Below are 18760 nucleotides of genomic sequence, written 5' to 3' on the forward strand. Positions count from 1 at the left end.
CATGGGGCAGTTCTCCTGTGTCCTGTAGGGTCACTATGAGTCGAAATTGACTCTGCAGCAGTGAGTGTTTTTTTTTTTTTTTTTTTGGTTTTATAGAAGAGGAAATTGATGCTTACAGCAATAAAAAGTATATGATTTCTTCAATTTTTAATATTGATGATTCGAAGTAATTGTTACATTAAAAAATACTTATGATAAGTGGTAAGCATGTGCTTTAATACAATGATTTCTTAGAAAACTTACCTACTTGCTATATTCCTGATACTAAACCTCTAATTTGGTGAAAATTTATTCAACTCTATAATATTTTTTGTGTTTGATATGTGCTTTTTCTTAGGAAAAAGGCTGAATTTCTTTTGGTCTGTTGGCATTTTCAATTGCTATGTTCTTACAGAAAACTGGTAACTGGAATAAAGTTCATGTTAACTATTACTTCTCCAAATAGATGATCCAGAACTTGAGTAATCAAAATTGTTAGGGCTTATGGTTTATTATTGCTTAGGGTGTAGCCTTAAATTAAAACTACTTTTTTCAACATTTTCTCTCTATTGCTTAAGAGTTCTTGAAGCCAGCATAGCAGAAAATAAAGCATGTTTGAAGAAGACTCCTACAGAAGTTTGGAGGGATTCTCGAAACCCTTATGATAGAAAAAGGCAGGACAAAGCTCCTGTCGGGCTAAAGAATGTTGGCAATACTTGCTGGTTTAGTGCTGTTATTCAGGTAAGGTTCTTTATTTGAATCTTATTTGGTGGGCATGGTAGCAGGGGAAGTGGGTCAAGGTTGTGTTTCTTTTACGTTGTCTACTTTAAACATAAACATAGACCAGTGTTTAATATGCCCGTCTGTCTAATGAACTAGGTTGGGAATTGCAAGCCTCAACCCTCGTCAATCCTCATCCCCAGCATGGAGTTTTAACAGTAGAGCACTACCTGTGCTTCTCTTACCTGGATTCATTTCTGCTCTGCTGTTAGGGATTGTTGTCAGGGTGGAAAGAAGACATTTTTTGAATGAACTTTTCCGTAAATTTAGTGAAGCATTGTAAACAAGATAAGAAATCAGAATTGGCTGTTTGTAGGTCAGTGCTCAAAAGTGAGGTGGCCTTACCTCCTGGTTTGCCGGTGCAGTCCTGGTTTACTCCCATTGTTGATCAGTTGGCAGCTAATGTCTTAAAGCCCTCTTTCACGCTCAGAAGGGTTGTGGATTGGATGATAAAATTATATGGTGACCTTACTCATAAACGATGTGATTCCAGGTTGCCTAAAATACAAGCATCCTGAAGGCAGAGAGCACATCTTCTGTTACTGTTCTATAACCAGCATATAGTACACTGTCTAGTACACTGAAGGAGCTCAGTTAAGTAATGAATGAATAAATTAACTGAAAAGGGATGTGTATGGTTTGTGCTATAATAGAAGACTTAAGATGCTTCTGTCACCCAAATGATATGTGTTATTTTTGTTAGTTGCTGTCAAGTTGGTTCTGACTGATGGCAACCCCAAGCGTGCAGAGTAGAACTGCTCCATAGAGTTTTCAAGGCAGTGACCTTTCAGAAGCAGACAGCTAGGCCTGTCTTCCAAGATGCCTGTGGGTGGGTTTGAACTGCCAGCCTTTCGTTTAGTAGTCCAGTGCATAACCATTTGTGCAACCTAGGGACTCCTCAGTGATGTATAAAATACCTAAACTATTAAGTGAGGATATTGAAAAAAGGTTGCATGTTTAAAAAAAATAGGATATTATTTATTGTGTTTAGCCATACTACTTGCTCTTATCTCTTTAATTTTTAAATTTTCATCAAGAAACAGAAGTGCATAGTCAAACCCAAAAACCCCATGGCACTAAAAGGCTTAAAGCGAAAAAGAGCAGCGCTCTGCCACAAACCTCTACCTCATAGTCTTGCTTCTTAAAGGCAGCCACGACCAGTTCTAGCTGATTCTCCCATCGGCTGTGCTCCCGTTTCTAAACTCCAGGCTTTTCTGTTCAGATAGCTGAGAATTTAGCTCTCCTTTTTCACCCAGCCAGAATTACCTTTTCCCTTCATTTCCCAACATAGCTATATATAACAAGCCAAAAAGTCAGTAGTCAGTGTTTATATTTTCTGTGGCTTTGTAAATATCAATCCCTAGTAAGCCAGTGATTCACTAGGACTACCCCCTGTAATCTTTCATTTTCTTGGAGTCAACTGCTGCCTTCCCCCCCACCCCATTTTTTACATATGGATCCTTGAAAATTTCCAGATACTCTAACATCTTTATTATAGTCTTATCAATAATATTTTCTATATCCTCAAACATTATCAGTTCCTTTTTTTTTTTTTCCCACTTGGAGATAATCTGCCACAGAACATTTTTCTGCTTTAAATCTAGACAGGATTCTGATTCTTTGTAGTTTAAGCATGGTTGCTGACTTTACAAAAGTAGGTCTAGAGAAGGAGAGTTGGGATCTCAGGGTGGGAGTCATTTTGCAGGTTTTTATTTAACCTTCGCATTTGTTGTCCTGAATCTCATTCCCCTCCTCCCTCAACACAGACTTTGCCTAATGATATTTTCTGAGTCTGAGCCTCTTAAATTGAGCTATCTCCAAAGATTATATTTCCCATATTTCACAGAGGGTAGAGTAGTTGTCTGACTATTCTGAGCCTGGGGAAGGACATAGGGCTTTAATTGCTCTGTACACAGAATTTCAGCTTTCAAGCATGCCATCTGTTTTTAGGCCCTGCCTCACCTTGAGGTTATCACTTACGTGATTGATATCCTTCCTTTTTTTTTTTTTAATCCACCAAGGACAATTTGGAAACCCTGATGACGTAGCGGTTAAGTGCTAGGCTGTTACACAAAAGGTCAACAGTTTGAATCCACCAGATGCTCCTTGGAAACTCTATGGGGCAGTTCTACTCTGCCCTGTAGGGTTGCTATGAGTCAGAATCAACTCTATGGCGATGGGTTTGGTTTTTTCGTTTAAGGAGAATTTATCATGCTTCTCCTCAAGTATCATCTATTGTAGATTCACAGTTATATTCCTGTCTACTTTCTTAATTCTGTAAGAGTACACTTTCTTTCTTCCACAAGTTATTTGAACTCTCATATCCCGATAGCTCTCTGTTTTTAGCAAGAGTCGAAAACTTCATTTTAACAGGTGTTTTCCAAAATTCACGTTAGTTGTGGATTGAATGAATGGATACTTTTTTTCCTCATTGTGCATCAGTAACAAACATAATTTAGGCAACAGTGACAATTACCTTCCCTACCCCTTTTAAAGGAGTGTGTCAACCAGTACTAACTATGACTGTGACTTAGGGTGTAAAGGGTTTGGGATTTTTAATTTCTTTGACTTGTTATATGGAGTTCCACTTTGGGTAATAGCAGGCTAGGTTGTTTTAGGCCACCTTCCTGGTCGTATTTTGCTACACCCCAAACAAAGCAAAACAAAAATAACTTGTTGAAGCCATTGAGGATTGCCAAAACAGTGAAGAACTTTGAGGCTAAGCTCTGGGAGAACAGGGATGTCCGGAGAGTAAGTCTGGCTACAGATTTTACTCCTTGAGACAGTTCCAGAAGTGTCTACTGACTCACTGAGAAGCTAAGCGAAGTTCTTCACAGACTTGGTGTCCGAGTAAATATCTCAGACTTTCAGTTAGAATTCTAGAGGACTAGAGCCTAGGATTAAGTAAGAATTGGGAGTAGTTAGAGCAGGTTTCAAAGTTTCTAAATTCCATCTTCAAACCATCTCAGAATAAATTATATTAAGATGATCTAGGAAACCCTGGTGGTGTAGTGGTTAAGAGCTACGGCTGCCAATCAAAAGGTCAGCAGTTTGAATCCATCAGGCACCCTTTGGAAACCGTATGGGGCAGTTCTGCCCTGTCCTGTACGGTCGCTATACATCAGAAATGACTCGACGACAGCGGGTTTTTTTAAGATGATTTAGGATTGCAAAATAGCGCCAGTCTAGCTGCCTGTCAGAAAAAATGTAAATTATCTCTGGTAGAAGATAGTATCTAGAACTTTGAATTATCTCCTTAGTTTTTTACATACAATGTCTAGCACTCAGATCAGTCATAATCAACCATTTCAGAAGATTGGATGTTTCTGAAAATTAAGAAAGAAAAATGGGCAATAGAAATATACCTACGGGGAATTATTGGTCATAGGTAAAAATGAGTATGCTAAAGCAATCAAAAGCAAGACTGAGAAGTTTGGGAGAAACTTTAAAAAGAAGAAAAAATGAGTTTTAAAATTGAAAAGTATAATAACTGAAATTAAGAAGCTAGTGGGTAGGTTTAGCAGCATATTAGACAAAACCAAAGAATTTGTTAATTGGAAGATTGGTCTGAAGAACATTTTCAGACTGAAACCATGAAATACAGATAAGAGTTTATGAAATATTTTGAACACGGGGAAAAGTACTAATATAGTATATTTGTAATTCCAGAGAGAGAGTTAAAAGAGAACAGGGCAAAAGCAATATTTAAAGGATGATTATTGAAAATATTTTAAACCTGATGGAAGAGATCAAGCCACAGATTCAGAAAGCACTAGGAATTAAGTTGGATCGACGTAAAGAACACTGCGCCAAGGCACATCATAATAAAACAGTGACGAACTGTAGACATAGAGAAAAGCCTTAAAGCAGCCAGAAGGAAAAAAAGACATATTACCTTTATACCCATTGCCATCAAGTCGATTCCGACTCATAGCAACCCCGTAGGACAGAGTAGAACTGCCTCATAGGGTTTCCAAGGAGCAGCTGGTAGATTCGAACTGCTGACTTTTTGGGTAGCAACTGAGCTCTTAACCACTGCAACGCTAGGTCTCCATACTACCTTTATAAAGGAGTAAAAATACGACTGACAACTGACTTCTCAATAGAAATGGTACCTTTAAAGTGCTGGTAAAAAATAGCTACCCATTTAGAATTCTATATCTAGAAAAAAATATCCTTCAAAAATGAAGAAAAAACTATTTTCGGTCAAGCAGAAGCAGAAATAATGTGTCACCAGTAGTCCTGTACTCAACAAATGTTCAGGGAGAAGGAATCTCTTCAGTGGGAGTTCAGAGGGTAAAAATCCACTGGGATTCTCCTCCTTTGCCAATATTTTCTTTCCTGTTTAAATTACTTTTTTCCCTAGCTCTAAAGCCCATTTTTTCCCCAATACTCATTGCAGCTATCGTTCTTCTACCATTCTGCCCAAAAGGTGACTCCCCAGTTGCCAAATCCCAAGGATGTCTTCATGTCCTTACCTCATTGGAATATGGCAACGTTTAACACTATTGCTAATTCCGCCCTTCTTGAAACTTTGCCAGTGATTCTTTGATGTACTTCAGAATCTGCTGTGGTACTTTATCTTTGTTGAGAGGCTTTGGCATCTGAATTTTTTAAAGTTCTACGAGTTACTCTGCTGAACAGCTTCTTACTATTTCTGCTTTGTCTTTGCCATAGCTCCTTTTCCTCTGGCTTTTAAATACTGCTGACCCCCAAGGTTCAGATTTTGGTCTACCACCCCCACCACTCACTGCCATCAAGCCGTTTCCTACTCATAGCAACCTTATAGGACAGAGTAGAATGGCCCCATAGGGTTTCCAAGGCTTTAATCTTTACAAAAGTAGACTGCCACATTTTTCTCCCATGGAGTGGCTGGTACTTCAAACTGCCAACCTTTCAATTAGCAGCTGAGCATTCAACCACTGCATCACAGGGCTCCTTGATCTCGGCCATCTGCACATTCATTCTTTCTGGTTTATATTTTCTTCTCATTGTTTTAATGTGCTGTCTCAAGGTTGTATTCCTCTTGATGGCAGAGACTTTTGATGTATTCTGTGCCGTCTGTATTTCTTGTGTCTGGCATTTAGTGGGTATGCCATAAATATTTGCTAAATAAATAAGGTAATTATCTCTTGTGTTCATATTTCTTAGTTAAGTTCTTCCAGATCCACAAGAAAACCAAAATATGTTTCTATAATTTCTACAATTACGTTTATGGTTTTACCTTTCACAGTTGGCCTTTAATCCATGTATATATCCAGCTGTATTTTTTTTTAATAGATTGGACCTGTTTTCCCAACACCCAACTAAACAAAACCTTGTTTTCCTATTGATTTGTGATTTATCTTCTATCAAGGTGGCTAACTCATCTTTTCAAAAAGTTAACACATTATTGACCCTTTACAGTGATTTTTAAACTTTGTAAACAGTGAATCACAGAAAGGCATGCATTTCATGTTGCAAGGCACTTTACGTATACAAATACACATGTACGTAAAATATCTACAGTGAAAATTTTACAAGCAGTACTGTGTGGTGCATTTACTGTGTGATGCTGCCTGATATTTTCTGTTGTATGACATTTCATTATTTAACAAGTGCTCTTCATGATGCCATACAGGTTACAAGCTGGAATTAAAGCACGTTGCTCCAGAAAGCCTTCCCTTGAGCCATCTTTCCTCTGCTCCTGTTATACTCTGCAGGATCAGTATTACTGTATCCTGGAGCCACATTGCTATTGTTATAACTACGTCTGTGCCCTTTCTAGAGTGTGTGTCTCCTTTAGCATAGGCATTATATGTACTATCTTTGTGACACTGTCATCTACCATCTGGCTCATAAATTTATTGGTGCTATATATTTTTTTGAGATTTATTGTGATAAAAATGTACATAACAAAACATATATCATCTCAACAATTTCTGCACGTACACTTAGGTGACACTGATTACATTCTTCAGGTTGTACAACCATTCCTGCTATCCTTTTCCAAATCATTCCACCATTATTAACATAACCCCAGTGCCTCTTAAACATAAGCTCTTTACCCTAGCCACAAATAATCTTTGGTTTCTGTATTTCGTATACTTGGTATAATAAAATATTTACCGTTTTGTTACTGACCTATTTTGCTCAGCATGGTTGTTTCAAGGTTCATTCATGTTGTGGCATGCATCAGGACTTCATTTCTCTTTTTAACATTTTGGTAGTTTCTGCCTTTTGGCTATTGTGATAAGTACTGCAGTGAACATGGATGTACAAGTTTCTATTTGCGTTCATGCCTTCACCTCTTCTAGGTATATACCTAGGGTTCGGATTGCTAGGTTTCGTAGTTTTGTAGAATTAATGATACTAACAGATAACTTGGGGTAAACATATCTACAAATTCCTAGACCTTGTGCTTGTTTACGTTTTTATTTTGAGGACATTGCTTATTAATTGCACAGCAATATAAAATATGAGAGGCTTTAATAATAGTACTTTTTAAAAGTTGTTCATGTATGATTTTGTGTCTTGGAGTAAAATAAGTATTGCTAAAGGCAGTGGGTTTTTAATGCTCAAAAGTAGTGTATCAAAATGTAAGAAATGAGACTTTTTCTCAGGGAAAGAACATGGGCCTCCTTACAGCTGTAAAAATTTTGTGTGAAAGTAATACAGTGGCCAAAAATAAGTGTCAGAGACTCGTCATATTTTTACAGTTCTGTCAGTAGGATTTTCCTTTAGATTTTCTTAAATTATTGTTATTCTTTTTCAGTCATTATTCAATCTTTTGGAATTTAGAAGATTAGTCCTGAATTATAAACCTCCATCAAATGCCCAAGATTTACCTCGAAACCAAAAGGTAAGATTAATAAAAGATTTTTAAGCAGAGATATATATACCCATTAAATTTTCTTATCTGTGATTGTTTTTTTAGGGACATTTGGCTCATCAAACCTGAAACTTAATGTCCAAATTTGAATGCCATCTCATTAATCTCAACTACTGCATTAATTTTCTATCCTTTATCAATATATTATAACTCTGATTTTTTCTTCCTCTGCACATCAGAATAATACTCCATTTTTTGTGTCATTTTATTTTCATTTTTGCCTGTCAAATTTCATCAAGTTTTTAGGTTATAATTCAAGGTCTTTCCTGAATTGTCTTCTGAAAAATTGTGTAGAAATGAAATTTTTAAAAATTGATTCTCAGATGAGCCCTTCAAATAGCTTTTGCATTGGCTATTTTTGCACAGATAGTCCCCGACTTACAACAGGTTTCCATTGCTATGACTTTGTCCTAAGTCGGTTCTGATGTAAGTCAAATACTTTTTTTTTAAGTTTTCATTATTATTACCTTTTGTTATCGGTATCTTTATAAATCTAATCTTTGTTGGGGGTTTGAAACACAATGTATATACTTACAGATATATTTCAATACATACATGTATAAAAAATTGCACAAATCATAGAAATTTACTGCGATGGAGAAGAAAAGTTAGACGATGTTGACATTTTGTCAGTTGTGGTAATAACTCCACTTGTGGAAGGTTCTGTATCATGTGGAGTGTATCTGGGAATGAGGGTAGCATTTTTAGTCAGAAAATTAGTGAGAGTTGTCTCTATGGTCTTTTTCTTTTTTTCTTCACATATTTTGCAGTAATACAACACTGCTTCCTGAAAATGCCTCTCAACTTTAATAAAACAATCAGCATTTGAGTTCATGTTTTCAAGCAACTGAAACCCCTAATTTAGTTTATTAAAAACTCTAGCTAATTCTTCTCTCTGTAAGATATTTTAACAACTTTTCTCCTTCCTTTTCCTTATTATGTCTTCCTTCTTAGCATTTCTTTCCTCTTCAAAATCCATTAAATGCTTATCTGTCAGTTCCCCATATTTGTGACCTATGAGCTATTCTACATTAGCGATATCAAGTTCTAAATTCAGCATTCTTGCCATATGGGTGATTTCTCCACCAATCTTTTCTGTCATATTATCCTGGTCAAATGCTTGGAGCGTGATAACATAACTCAGCAGTTTTTTCTAAATTCCCTGTACGTATCTTCCTGTAACTTCTTCCCAGGAAGATGCAATGTTCTGGATACATTGTAATGAAGAATATTACAATGAAATTGGCATCAGTGTTGTAACAGTGAGATTGCAGTCCTAACTGCTGTTGGGCGTGTGCACAGCTCAGCTGCCGTATGTCTTTAGTGTTGTGCATTGCACAACTTTCCATCCATTTTGACTCCCTACAACAGAAACCGTCACAGTCTTTGTCATAGACCAGGCCATAGCCTGTTATACGGCAGTGTTGTGAACAGTAAACCATAACATTGAACATCTGTGTGTGAACATCTGAAAATGATGATGTCATCAAATTATGCACTGCCACATTGTAGTATATGTTATTAATGATAAGATATATTAAAAAAAGGATGGTTATAAGTGCAGTTTGTCTTAAATATGTCTCAAGTCAGGGACTACCTATAGTGTAAATACATAACTTTTTTTTTTTTTTTGTATTTATTGTGCTTTAAGTGAAAGTTTACAAATCAAGTCAGTCTTTCATACAGAACTTATACCTTGCTATGTACTCCTAGCTGCTCTCTCCCCCTAATGAGATAGCACACTTCTCCCCTCCACCCTGCAAGTACATAACTTCTATTTTGTAAGTTAGCATTCTTATATAGTCACGATATAATGTGACTGAGAACACTGTAGGACCACATTGGCTGGGTTCAGGCTGTGGACCTAGAGAAAATTACTTGGTCTCTCTGTGCCTCAGTTTTGTCATCTGTGAAGTACAGATATGATAGTAATATTTTATAGAGTTGCAGGGAGGATTAAATGGGATAAAACATGTAAAATGCTTAGCAGTGCCTGGCACACAGTACTAGGTGTGAGGTATTGTTAGTTATATTTCTATATCTATTAGCTTTTTAAAAAATAGACCCAATTTCCACGCAGAAATTCATACTTACTGGAAAAAAATTAGTTATGGAGATGAAATACTTGAATGCAGGGCTTTTGTAATCTTGCCGCAAAGAACCTACGGCAGTAAAGTAGCCAAGTCACAAAGATAATGGCATTAAAGCTTGAAGTTTCAATAAAGTGTTGAACTTAGAGTGACACATTATCAGTCTTAGTGATAAATTAGTAAGCTGTTTTTCTTCTGGTGTATGATTTTTAAAAACTCTTACTCTGCAAACATCTGAAACATTTATAATGCAAACAAATGGGAATATAACTTGATTAATAACCTACTTTTCAGCAAATCTTTGGTCAGTAAAGTGTAAGGCTGATATATAGAAATCGTTTTCAAAAGGGAACCAAGATCCCCTGACAACTCCTTACACCTCCAGAGAAATTATGCAAAAATCATTACAGTTTTTACATTCAACTTCTTTGACTTTCACCTTCCCTTACTGCAGTTTGTTAGTATCAACAATTCTTCTCTCTTCTAATGTCTCAGTTGAAGTGTATCTATAATTTAACTTAAGTTATTTAGAATCATTATATCCAATTATGTATTTATATGTGACTTGATGTTTTATGTTCCTGGAGTTCAGTGTTTTTCAGAGCTTTAATTTCTTTTATTCTTCAAAGTGCTGAAAAAGATTTGTTTTGTAACCTTATTTAAAAAACATTTGGATGTTCTGATGTGTATATTTTCAACCACAAAATAAAATAAATTATTAAGGAAAACTTGCGAAAACAAACAGCAACAGCAGAAACAATGGCAGTAACCCATGCTTTGTATACTAGGGCTTGTTTTAGATTCAAGAAAATGTTCAACTGAATACTAGGGAGATGTAAATCCAATCTTTGGCACCTTTATAAAGAAATTTGTTACAGTAGAAGAGCTAGCATTTCTAAATGTCTCTTTAGCTTAAGAATTAAAGAACTCTCTCACTTATATTCCAAAAAAGACACTTAGGAGAATAGTGTGCAATTTTACATGATTGTTCCTCAAATGAAATTTTTCTTTAATTTGACATGTTGACAGCAGTATACACTATAACTTAACACCTTTGAAACAAATGTGGGTTTTATAGATAATTATCAGCCACTGGAGCACTGGTAGCATACTGGTTAAAGCTCTCGGCTACAAACCACTGGTGGCAGAGTGGTTCAAGCTCTTGGCTAGAAACCAAAAGGTCAACACTTCAAACCCACCAGCAGTTCTGAAGGAGAAGATGTGACAGTCTGCTTCCCCTAAGGACTTACAGCCTTGAAAACTCTGTGGGACAGTTCTGCTCTGTCTTACAGAGACTCTGTGAGTCGGAATCAACTCGACAGCAGTGAATTTGGCTTGGTTTTTTGATCAGCCACTGATTGGTGCTGTGTTTACTTGAGGTGATAGAAGGGACAGTTTTATAAAAGGTGTTGTATGACTTTTCTCACTTATCATTTGATAATGAATTTAAGTCTAACTCATATAATGTTTGCAACTACATTGAGCTTGAAAACACTTGGATCAATTTGATCAGGTCACAGAGATGTTATTTGTGTGCTATGATAAGCAAGATTTTTTTTTATTAGCAGTTAAGTTTCCACAGGTATTATAAACATGTCGAGTGAAAAAAAGAGATGGAGTCTTTGCAATCAGTTTACATTTTAGGTAAAATGGGGCCAATATTATCAATCCATATTTATTTGAACTGTTGGACATGACAGTATCTAGGAGAATTATGAAATTACCAGAAATTTAAAGATAGATTCCCACTGTAACCATCTCCCTTTCCCACTTCCACATATTCTCTTTTGGCTTAAAAAGCACAAAATGATAACAAAAAGCTATTAATTTAAGGAAACAAAGATGCATACCAAAAACCAAAACCAAACCCGAGTCGATTCCAACTCGTAGCACCCCTATAGGACAGAGCAGAACTCCCCATAGGTTTCCTAGGAGTAGTTTGTGGATTTGAACTGCTGACTTTTTGGTTAGCAGCCAAGCTCTTAAGCATTATGGCACCAGGCTCCGTTAAACATGCATAAGCTAATAATATTCAGAGGAAATAGCCACATAAATAGCTAAAGTCTTTTTAATTATAAGGGTATATTATTTGTAAAGTCTTGATTTAGGGTGACTATTTCCAAACAAACAATATTTTCCCGACTTGCTACTACTTAGAAGTGAGAAGCAAATGAGAAGGGAATGTGTTTAGCTGAATACTGTACTATATTCCTGGAACAAATACCTGAAGATATTTTGAATTTTATAAATAAAAGAAGCATGCTGAGATTTTTGCCTCTGGCCATGATAAAGTAACAGAGACTGGATTTACTCTCCCATCTTAACCGCCCCCCCCCCCAAAAAAAAATGGATAAGACAACTGTTTTCAGTAACTGTACCATAGGTAGCACAGGAGAGGGTATCCTTGAGGGAAGAGAATCAGATGCGGTGAGCATTGTGATTGCTAGGCTAAAGCATAGGGACAGGAAACCCAATCAGAAACAGTGGTATCCCTGTAGTGAGGACATGGAGCTTATAGTTTGGGAACAGGAAGGCACCTAAACGTGTATCACGTAAGAACCTTACAGCACATAAAGTATAAGAACCTTAGCACTAATACATGGTAGATTTAATCAAACCGTGTCAATAGTCACATTAAGTAAAAAATATGAATAATACAACCCTTTTAAAAGGCAGAGATTGTCATACTGGATTAAAAAAAAAAAATAGAGCAGCTACATGCTGCCTACAAGAAAGCCCACTTTAAATATAAAAGCACAAATGGGTTACAAATAAAAGAATGAAAGAGTAATGCTAATCAAAGCGAAAGCTGTAGAGGCTATTACAATCTTAGTAGATTTCAGATCAGACATGTTGCCAGGAATAAAGAAGGTAAATTTCACGTTGATAAATGGGTCAATTCATCAAAGGGTTTATTCACCTAATAACAGAGTTTTAAAAGACATGAAGTAAAAACTGACACAAATGAAAGGTAGAAAAGACAAATGCACAATTAAGGACAGAGAGTTTAACACCCCTCTTTCAATCTACAAAGCAGGTATGCAGAAAATCAGTAAGGATGTAGAAGATTTGAACAGCACTGTCTACCAGTTGCACCTGATTGACATTTATGGAACATTAAAGCTGACTGTGTTATAATATATATTCTTTTCAGGTATACATGAAACATTTACTAAGATAAACCATAATCTGGGCTGTAAATAAACCGCAATAAATTTTAAAGAATTTAAATAATACAAAGTGTATTTTCTGGCCTCAGTAGAATTTAGACATTAACAACAGAAAAATATCTAGAAAATCCTCAGATTTTTGGAAACTAAATAATGCAACTTTGAATAGCCCATGGTGCAAAAAAACATACAAAAAAAAATGAAATGATGACAGAATATGCTGAACTGAATAAAAATTAAAACATGACATATGAAATTAGTAGAATGTAGCTAAAGCAGTGCTTAGTGGAAAATTTATGAGCTGAACACCTTATTAGAAAAGAAAAAAGGTTTAAAATCAATAATGTTAGTTGTCACATCAAGAAATCAGAAGAAAAAGCATATTCCAGAAGTGAAAATAATAATAATAATAAAGAGCAGGAATCAATGGAATAGAAACCAGAACAACAGTAGAGAAAATTAATGTCACCAAAAGCTGCTGTTTTGAGAAGACCAGCAAAACTGATAAACTTCTAGCTAGACTGAGATAAAATAGAGAACACATAAATTGCCAGTATAAGGAATGAAAAGGGGATATCATTCCACAACTTCTGGACAATAAAATAGGGAAATAGGTCAGTAGAGATTAGGGGGATATTATAAACCAGGGACAAATACCTTGAAAACACGGACTATTGAAACTCACTGATGAAGAACTAGAAAACCTGAGTTGCCCTATATTACACGGAAGAAATTGAAGCATGGGTTGAAAACTTTTTCACCAGAAAATTCGGCAGCACAGATAATTTTGCGGCTGAATTATACCAAACATTTAAGGAAGGAATAATACCAATTCTCTATACTTTTTCCCAGAAAGTTAAAGAAGAGATAAAACTTCCCAACTCATTTTATGAGCCCAGGATTATCCTGATACCTATATATATAAAACGAGAAAACCACAGACCAATACTACTCATGAATGTAGAGGCAGAATTTTGTAGCAAAGCTTGGCATATTGAATCCAGCAGTATATGAAAAGGATAGTACATCATGGACAAATGGGGTTTATCCAGGCAAGATTGGCTTAGCATTCAAAAATGAACCAGTGTAATTCACCTCCTGATTAAAGGACTGCCTCTTGGCCTCTGTACAGGTTCTGTATGAACACAATTAAATGTTCTGGGTTTCCCATTCTTTACAACGTTATCCATAATTTGTTATGATCCACAAAGTCAAATACCTTTGCATGGTCAGTAAAACACAGGTAAACATCTTTTTGGTGTTGTCAACTTTCAGTCAAGGTCCGTCTGACATCAGCAGTGATAACCCTCATTCCTCATTCTCTTCTAAATCCAGTTTGAATTTCTGATAGTTCCCTGTTGATGTACTACTGCAACCGTTTTTTAATTATCTTCAGAAAAAAAAAAAAAAAACTGAAAAATTACTTAAAACATGGAATACTTAGGGATAAACTGGAGAAAAGATATGTATGAAAGACCTCTGCACTGAAAACTGTAGAACATTACTGAGAGAAAGAATTGCTAAATATAAGGAGGAATATACTGTATTCATAGATTAGGAGATTCTGTACTGTTAATACATCATTTGTCTTCAAATCTATAAATTCAATGTAATCTCAAACATAATTTCAACAGGCTTTTTTCATAGAAATTGACTAACTCTAAAACTATGTAACAGTTTTAAAAAGAAAAACAATGTTGGAAGAATCAGTTATAATGCTAAAGTGATAAAGACTCTGTTATTGGCAAAAAAAGATAATCATATAGAGCCATAGGATAGAAGTGAGAGACCAGAAATATGGCTCAGTGGTTAAGAGCTACAGCGAGCTACGGGTGCTAACCAAAAAGGTCAGCAGTTCGAATCAACCAGCTGCTCCTTGGAAACCCTATGAAACAGTTATACTCTGTCCTATAGGGTCGTTGTGAGTCAGAATTGACTCAGTGGCTGCAGGTTTGGTTTGTGTTTTGATAGTGTTGAATGGACTTTCGTCAAAGTTGTCAAGACATCAATGAGGAAAGGAAAATCTTTTCAACTAACAGTGCCATATGTAGGAAAATAATCCTTAACCCTTACCTGATACTATATATAAAACAATTTATAATGGTCTAAAGAACAAAAACTATAAAATTCTTGAAGAAAACTTAGAAAATGTTAGTGACTTGGGTTAAGTGAAAATTTCTTAAATAGAACAAAAAACAACTTACCTGTACCTATAAAAGAAGAAAAAATTGAAAAATTAGATCTCTTCAAAGTTAAAACCTTTTAACCTTTGAAAAACGTATGCAGAAGAAAATGCAAGCTACAGACTGGGAGAAAATATTTGCAAAACATATATCAGACAAATCAGTTGTATCTAGAATATATATAGATCTTGTCTAACTCCATAGGAAGATAACCTATTTACTGTATTTTGAAAAAATATTAACAGACACATCACCAAAGAAGATAGGGAGATGGTAAATAACTACATAAAATGGTGCTCGATATCATGAGCCATTCGGGAAGGGCAAATTAAAAGCAGAGATGCCACTGCATCCACTGGAATGGATAAAATTAAAACAGCAGACTACATTCAAGTGTTGGTGAGAATATGGAACTGGACCTCTCACTATACTGATACTGGATTTATGAAATGGTATAACAACTCTGAAAAACAGTTTGGTTGTTTCTTGTACATCTACCTTAGGACCAGCAATTCCCCTCCAGGATTTTCTACACAAAAACACACACACCAATATTCACAGCCGCTGGAACAGGCTCATTGATAAATAAGTTCTAGTATATTTGTGCAATGCAATACCACTCAACAATAAAATGGAATGAAATACTAGTACACATAATCATATGAATGAAGCTCAAGATAATTGTCAATTGCAACAAGCCAGACTAAAATGAGTACATCGTGTGTAATTCAAATAATATAAATTTTTAGAAAATACAAAGTGACTTTGGTGTATGGGAATGGTGAGGGGAGGGATGAGGGATGGGAAACTTTGGGCAGTGGTTACTTGATTGTGGTGATCCTTTCATGGACACATACGTGTGTGGAGCTCATAAATTATGGTACAGATTTTTATATATACAGTTTACATCAGTTATACTTTGATAAGCTGTTATAACAAAGACAAAAAAGTTGTCTTCAGGACTAATGGACCACAAGTACCACAGCCTCCACCAGACAGTCTAGCACAACTAGATGGTGCCCAGCTACCACCACCAACTGCTCTGAGAGGGATCACAATAGAGGGTCCCAGACAGACCTGGAGAACAATGTAGAATTACATTGTAACTCACATACACACACACACAACAAAAGACCAGACTTACTGTTCTGACAGAGACTGGAGAAACCCTGAGAGTATGGCCCCCGACACCCTTTTAACTCAGTACTGAAGTTTGCCTTCAACTAAAGATTAGACAGGCCCATAAAACAAAACGAGACTTAGGGGCATAGCAGCCCAGGGACAAAGACGAGAAGGCAGGAGGGGACGGGAAAGCTGGAAATAGGGAACCCAAGGTCGAGAAGGGGAGAATTTTGACATGTTGTGGGGGTGGCAACCAGTGTCGAAAAACAATGGATTGTTTAATGAGAAGCTTTTTGCTCTGTGAGCCCTCACCTAAAATACAAAAAAAACAAAAAAAAACACAGATTAAAAGAAAAGTTGATTCTGTCACTTTTTGCCAGCTTAATGGTTGTTTCACTGGAGGGACATATTCTTGAGGCTGCATACTCTCTCATTTTCCATGAAGTCATTCAGCATGCATAGCACTATCAGCTGCTGGCTATATCCCAAGTCCCTATACCACACAGAGAGGCTTTGGGGCCTGTAGTCACACTGGCCTTTTTTCTCTTCTATTCTAACCAGAAGGAGGAGTTGGACCTCAAAAGTCATACCAGTTCTCTACCCTTTCCAAAAAAAAAAAAAAGTTGTCCCCATACGATATGGTGCTATTTTTGCAGGTTAGCCAAATTTTTTGTTCTCAGTTGCCATCAAGTCAATTCTGACTCACGGTGACCCCATGTATGCAACTCCATAGAATTATCAAGACTGCGACGTTTCAGAAGCAGATTGCCAGGCCTGTTTTCCAGGGTGCCTCTGATTGAGTTCAAAAGGCCAGCTTTTAGGCTGGTAGTCGAGTGCTTAACAATTTGTGCCTCCTAGGTACTCCCGAGTAGTTTTTCTTAATAGTATTTTCATTTTGCTTTTTGAAATTCAGAAGCATTTTCTATCCACAGGAATTGTTTGCAAGCAAAACTATTTTAGTATATTACTTTTCTTCTGTGCTTCTTAGCAGAATTTTACTTAGTTTTCAAAAGTCATTACTTTTAACCTTGCTACTTTGCAGGGAATGTCTGAAAAAAAACTATTGATTTATGTGCAGTGGTAAATAAAGAAATTGATCTCAGAAAATTAAGGGTATTTGTGGAATTCATTTTGCGAACGGACATTTTTAATATTTATGCTTTTTAAATTTGTTTATATAGGGTACTTGGTGGGGGGTAGGATGTACCAGAGAAAAATCAAGAATTAGTTTTCTTTAAAAATGTTGCATTTTAGTCTTTCACGTTGATGATGTTTATTGTACTTAAAGTCTCTATTTTCTGTAACTTAGTATTCTGTCAGACTTAGTGCACTTTGTGATTGATATAATGATACATAATTTTTAGATCTTGTGCCAAGTATTTGTAGCCTGTTTTATTCCCTTCCACCTATCACTTAGGACTGATTTGGTGATATTGTTCTGGACAGCAACTATACAGACACACACACACATATACATATGTGCTTGTGCAGTTTTATACTGTTTATAATGTTGAGAACGCCAACTATGTAAACTTGGAAAATTTTTCTTATATTTAAGTAGTATACATAAACTTTATCTCTTAAAATTTTTATGGCAAGAAATAAATATTTTAAGACACTCTTGTCTGATTTGTTGTCTTGTGGCACAGTGGTTAAGAGCTCGGCTGCTAACCAAAAGGTCGGCAGTTTGAATTTACCAGTCATCCCTTGGAAACCCTATGGGGCAGTTCTCCACTGTCCTATAGGGTCACTATGAGTTGAAATGGACTCAATGGCAGTGGGTAAATGGGTATTTAAAAAATGGGTAATAATTTTTATTGTGCTTTAAGTGAAAGTTTACAAATCAAGTCAGCTTCTCACATGTAAACTTACATACACCTTACTACATACTCCCATTTACTCTCCCCCTAATGAGTCAGCCCGCTCCCTCCTTCCAGTCTCTCTTTTTTTGACCATTTTGCCAGTTTCTAACCCCCTCTACCCTCCCATCTACCCTCCAGGCAGGAGATGCCAACATAGTCTCAAGTGTCCACCTGATGCAAGTAGCTCACTCCTCATCAGCATCTCTCTCCAACCCATTGTCCAGTCCAATCCATGTCTGACGAGTTGGCTTCGGGAATGGTTCCTGTCCAGGGCCAACAGAAGGTTTGGGGACCATGACTGCCGGGGTCCTTCTAGTCTCAGTCAGACCATTAAGTCTGGTCTTTTTATGAGAATTTGGGGTCTGCATCCCACTGTTCTCCTGCTCTCTCAGGGGTTCTCTGTTGTATTCCCTGTCAGGGCAGTCATCTGTTCTAGCTGGGCACAATCTAGTTCTTCTGGTCTCAGGATGATGTAATCTCTAGTTCATGTAGCTGTTTCTGTCTCTTGGGCTCATAATTACCTTGTGACCTGGGTGTTCATCATTCTCCTTTGATCCAGGTGGGTTGAGACTCATCGATGCATCTTAGATGGCTGCTTGCTAGCGTTTAAGACCCCCAGACGCCACAGTTTAAAGTGGGATGCAGAACGTTTTCTTAATAGATTTTATTTTGCCAATTGACTTAGATGTCCCCTTAAGCCATA

The 18760-nt window shown here is 36.5% G+C and overlaps 1 protein-coding gene across 10 annotated transcripts in view; it reads left to right on the plus strand.

Annotated features, from left to right (window-relative positions):
- The window catches only part of USP25 (ubiquitin specific peptidase 25), a 172321-nt gene that overhangs the window by 81435 nt on the left and 72126 nt on the right, over positions 1-18760 (plus strand). For all 10 annotated transcript variants that reach the window (XM_064273110.1, XM_064273112.1, XM_064273111.1 and 7 more), the window contains 2 exons: positions 558-720; positions 7514-7600. In XM_064273110.1, the coding sequence (XP_064129180.1) occupies positions 558-720; positions 7514-7600 (250 nt within the window). The remainder of the gene's footprint in view (positions 1-557; positions 721-7513; positions 7601-18760) is intronic.

Source organism: Loxodonta africana, chromosome 20, assembly GCF_030014295.1.
Source record: "Loxodonta africana isolate mLoxAfr1 chromosome 20, mLoxAfr1.hap2, whole genome shotgun sequence".
In the NCBI taxonomy this organism is placed as follows: domain Eukaryota; kingdom Metazoa; phylum Chordata; class Mammalia; order Proboscidea; family Elephantidae; genus Loxodonta; species Loxodonta africana.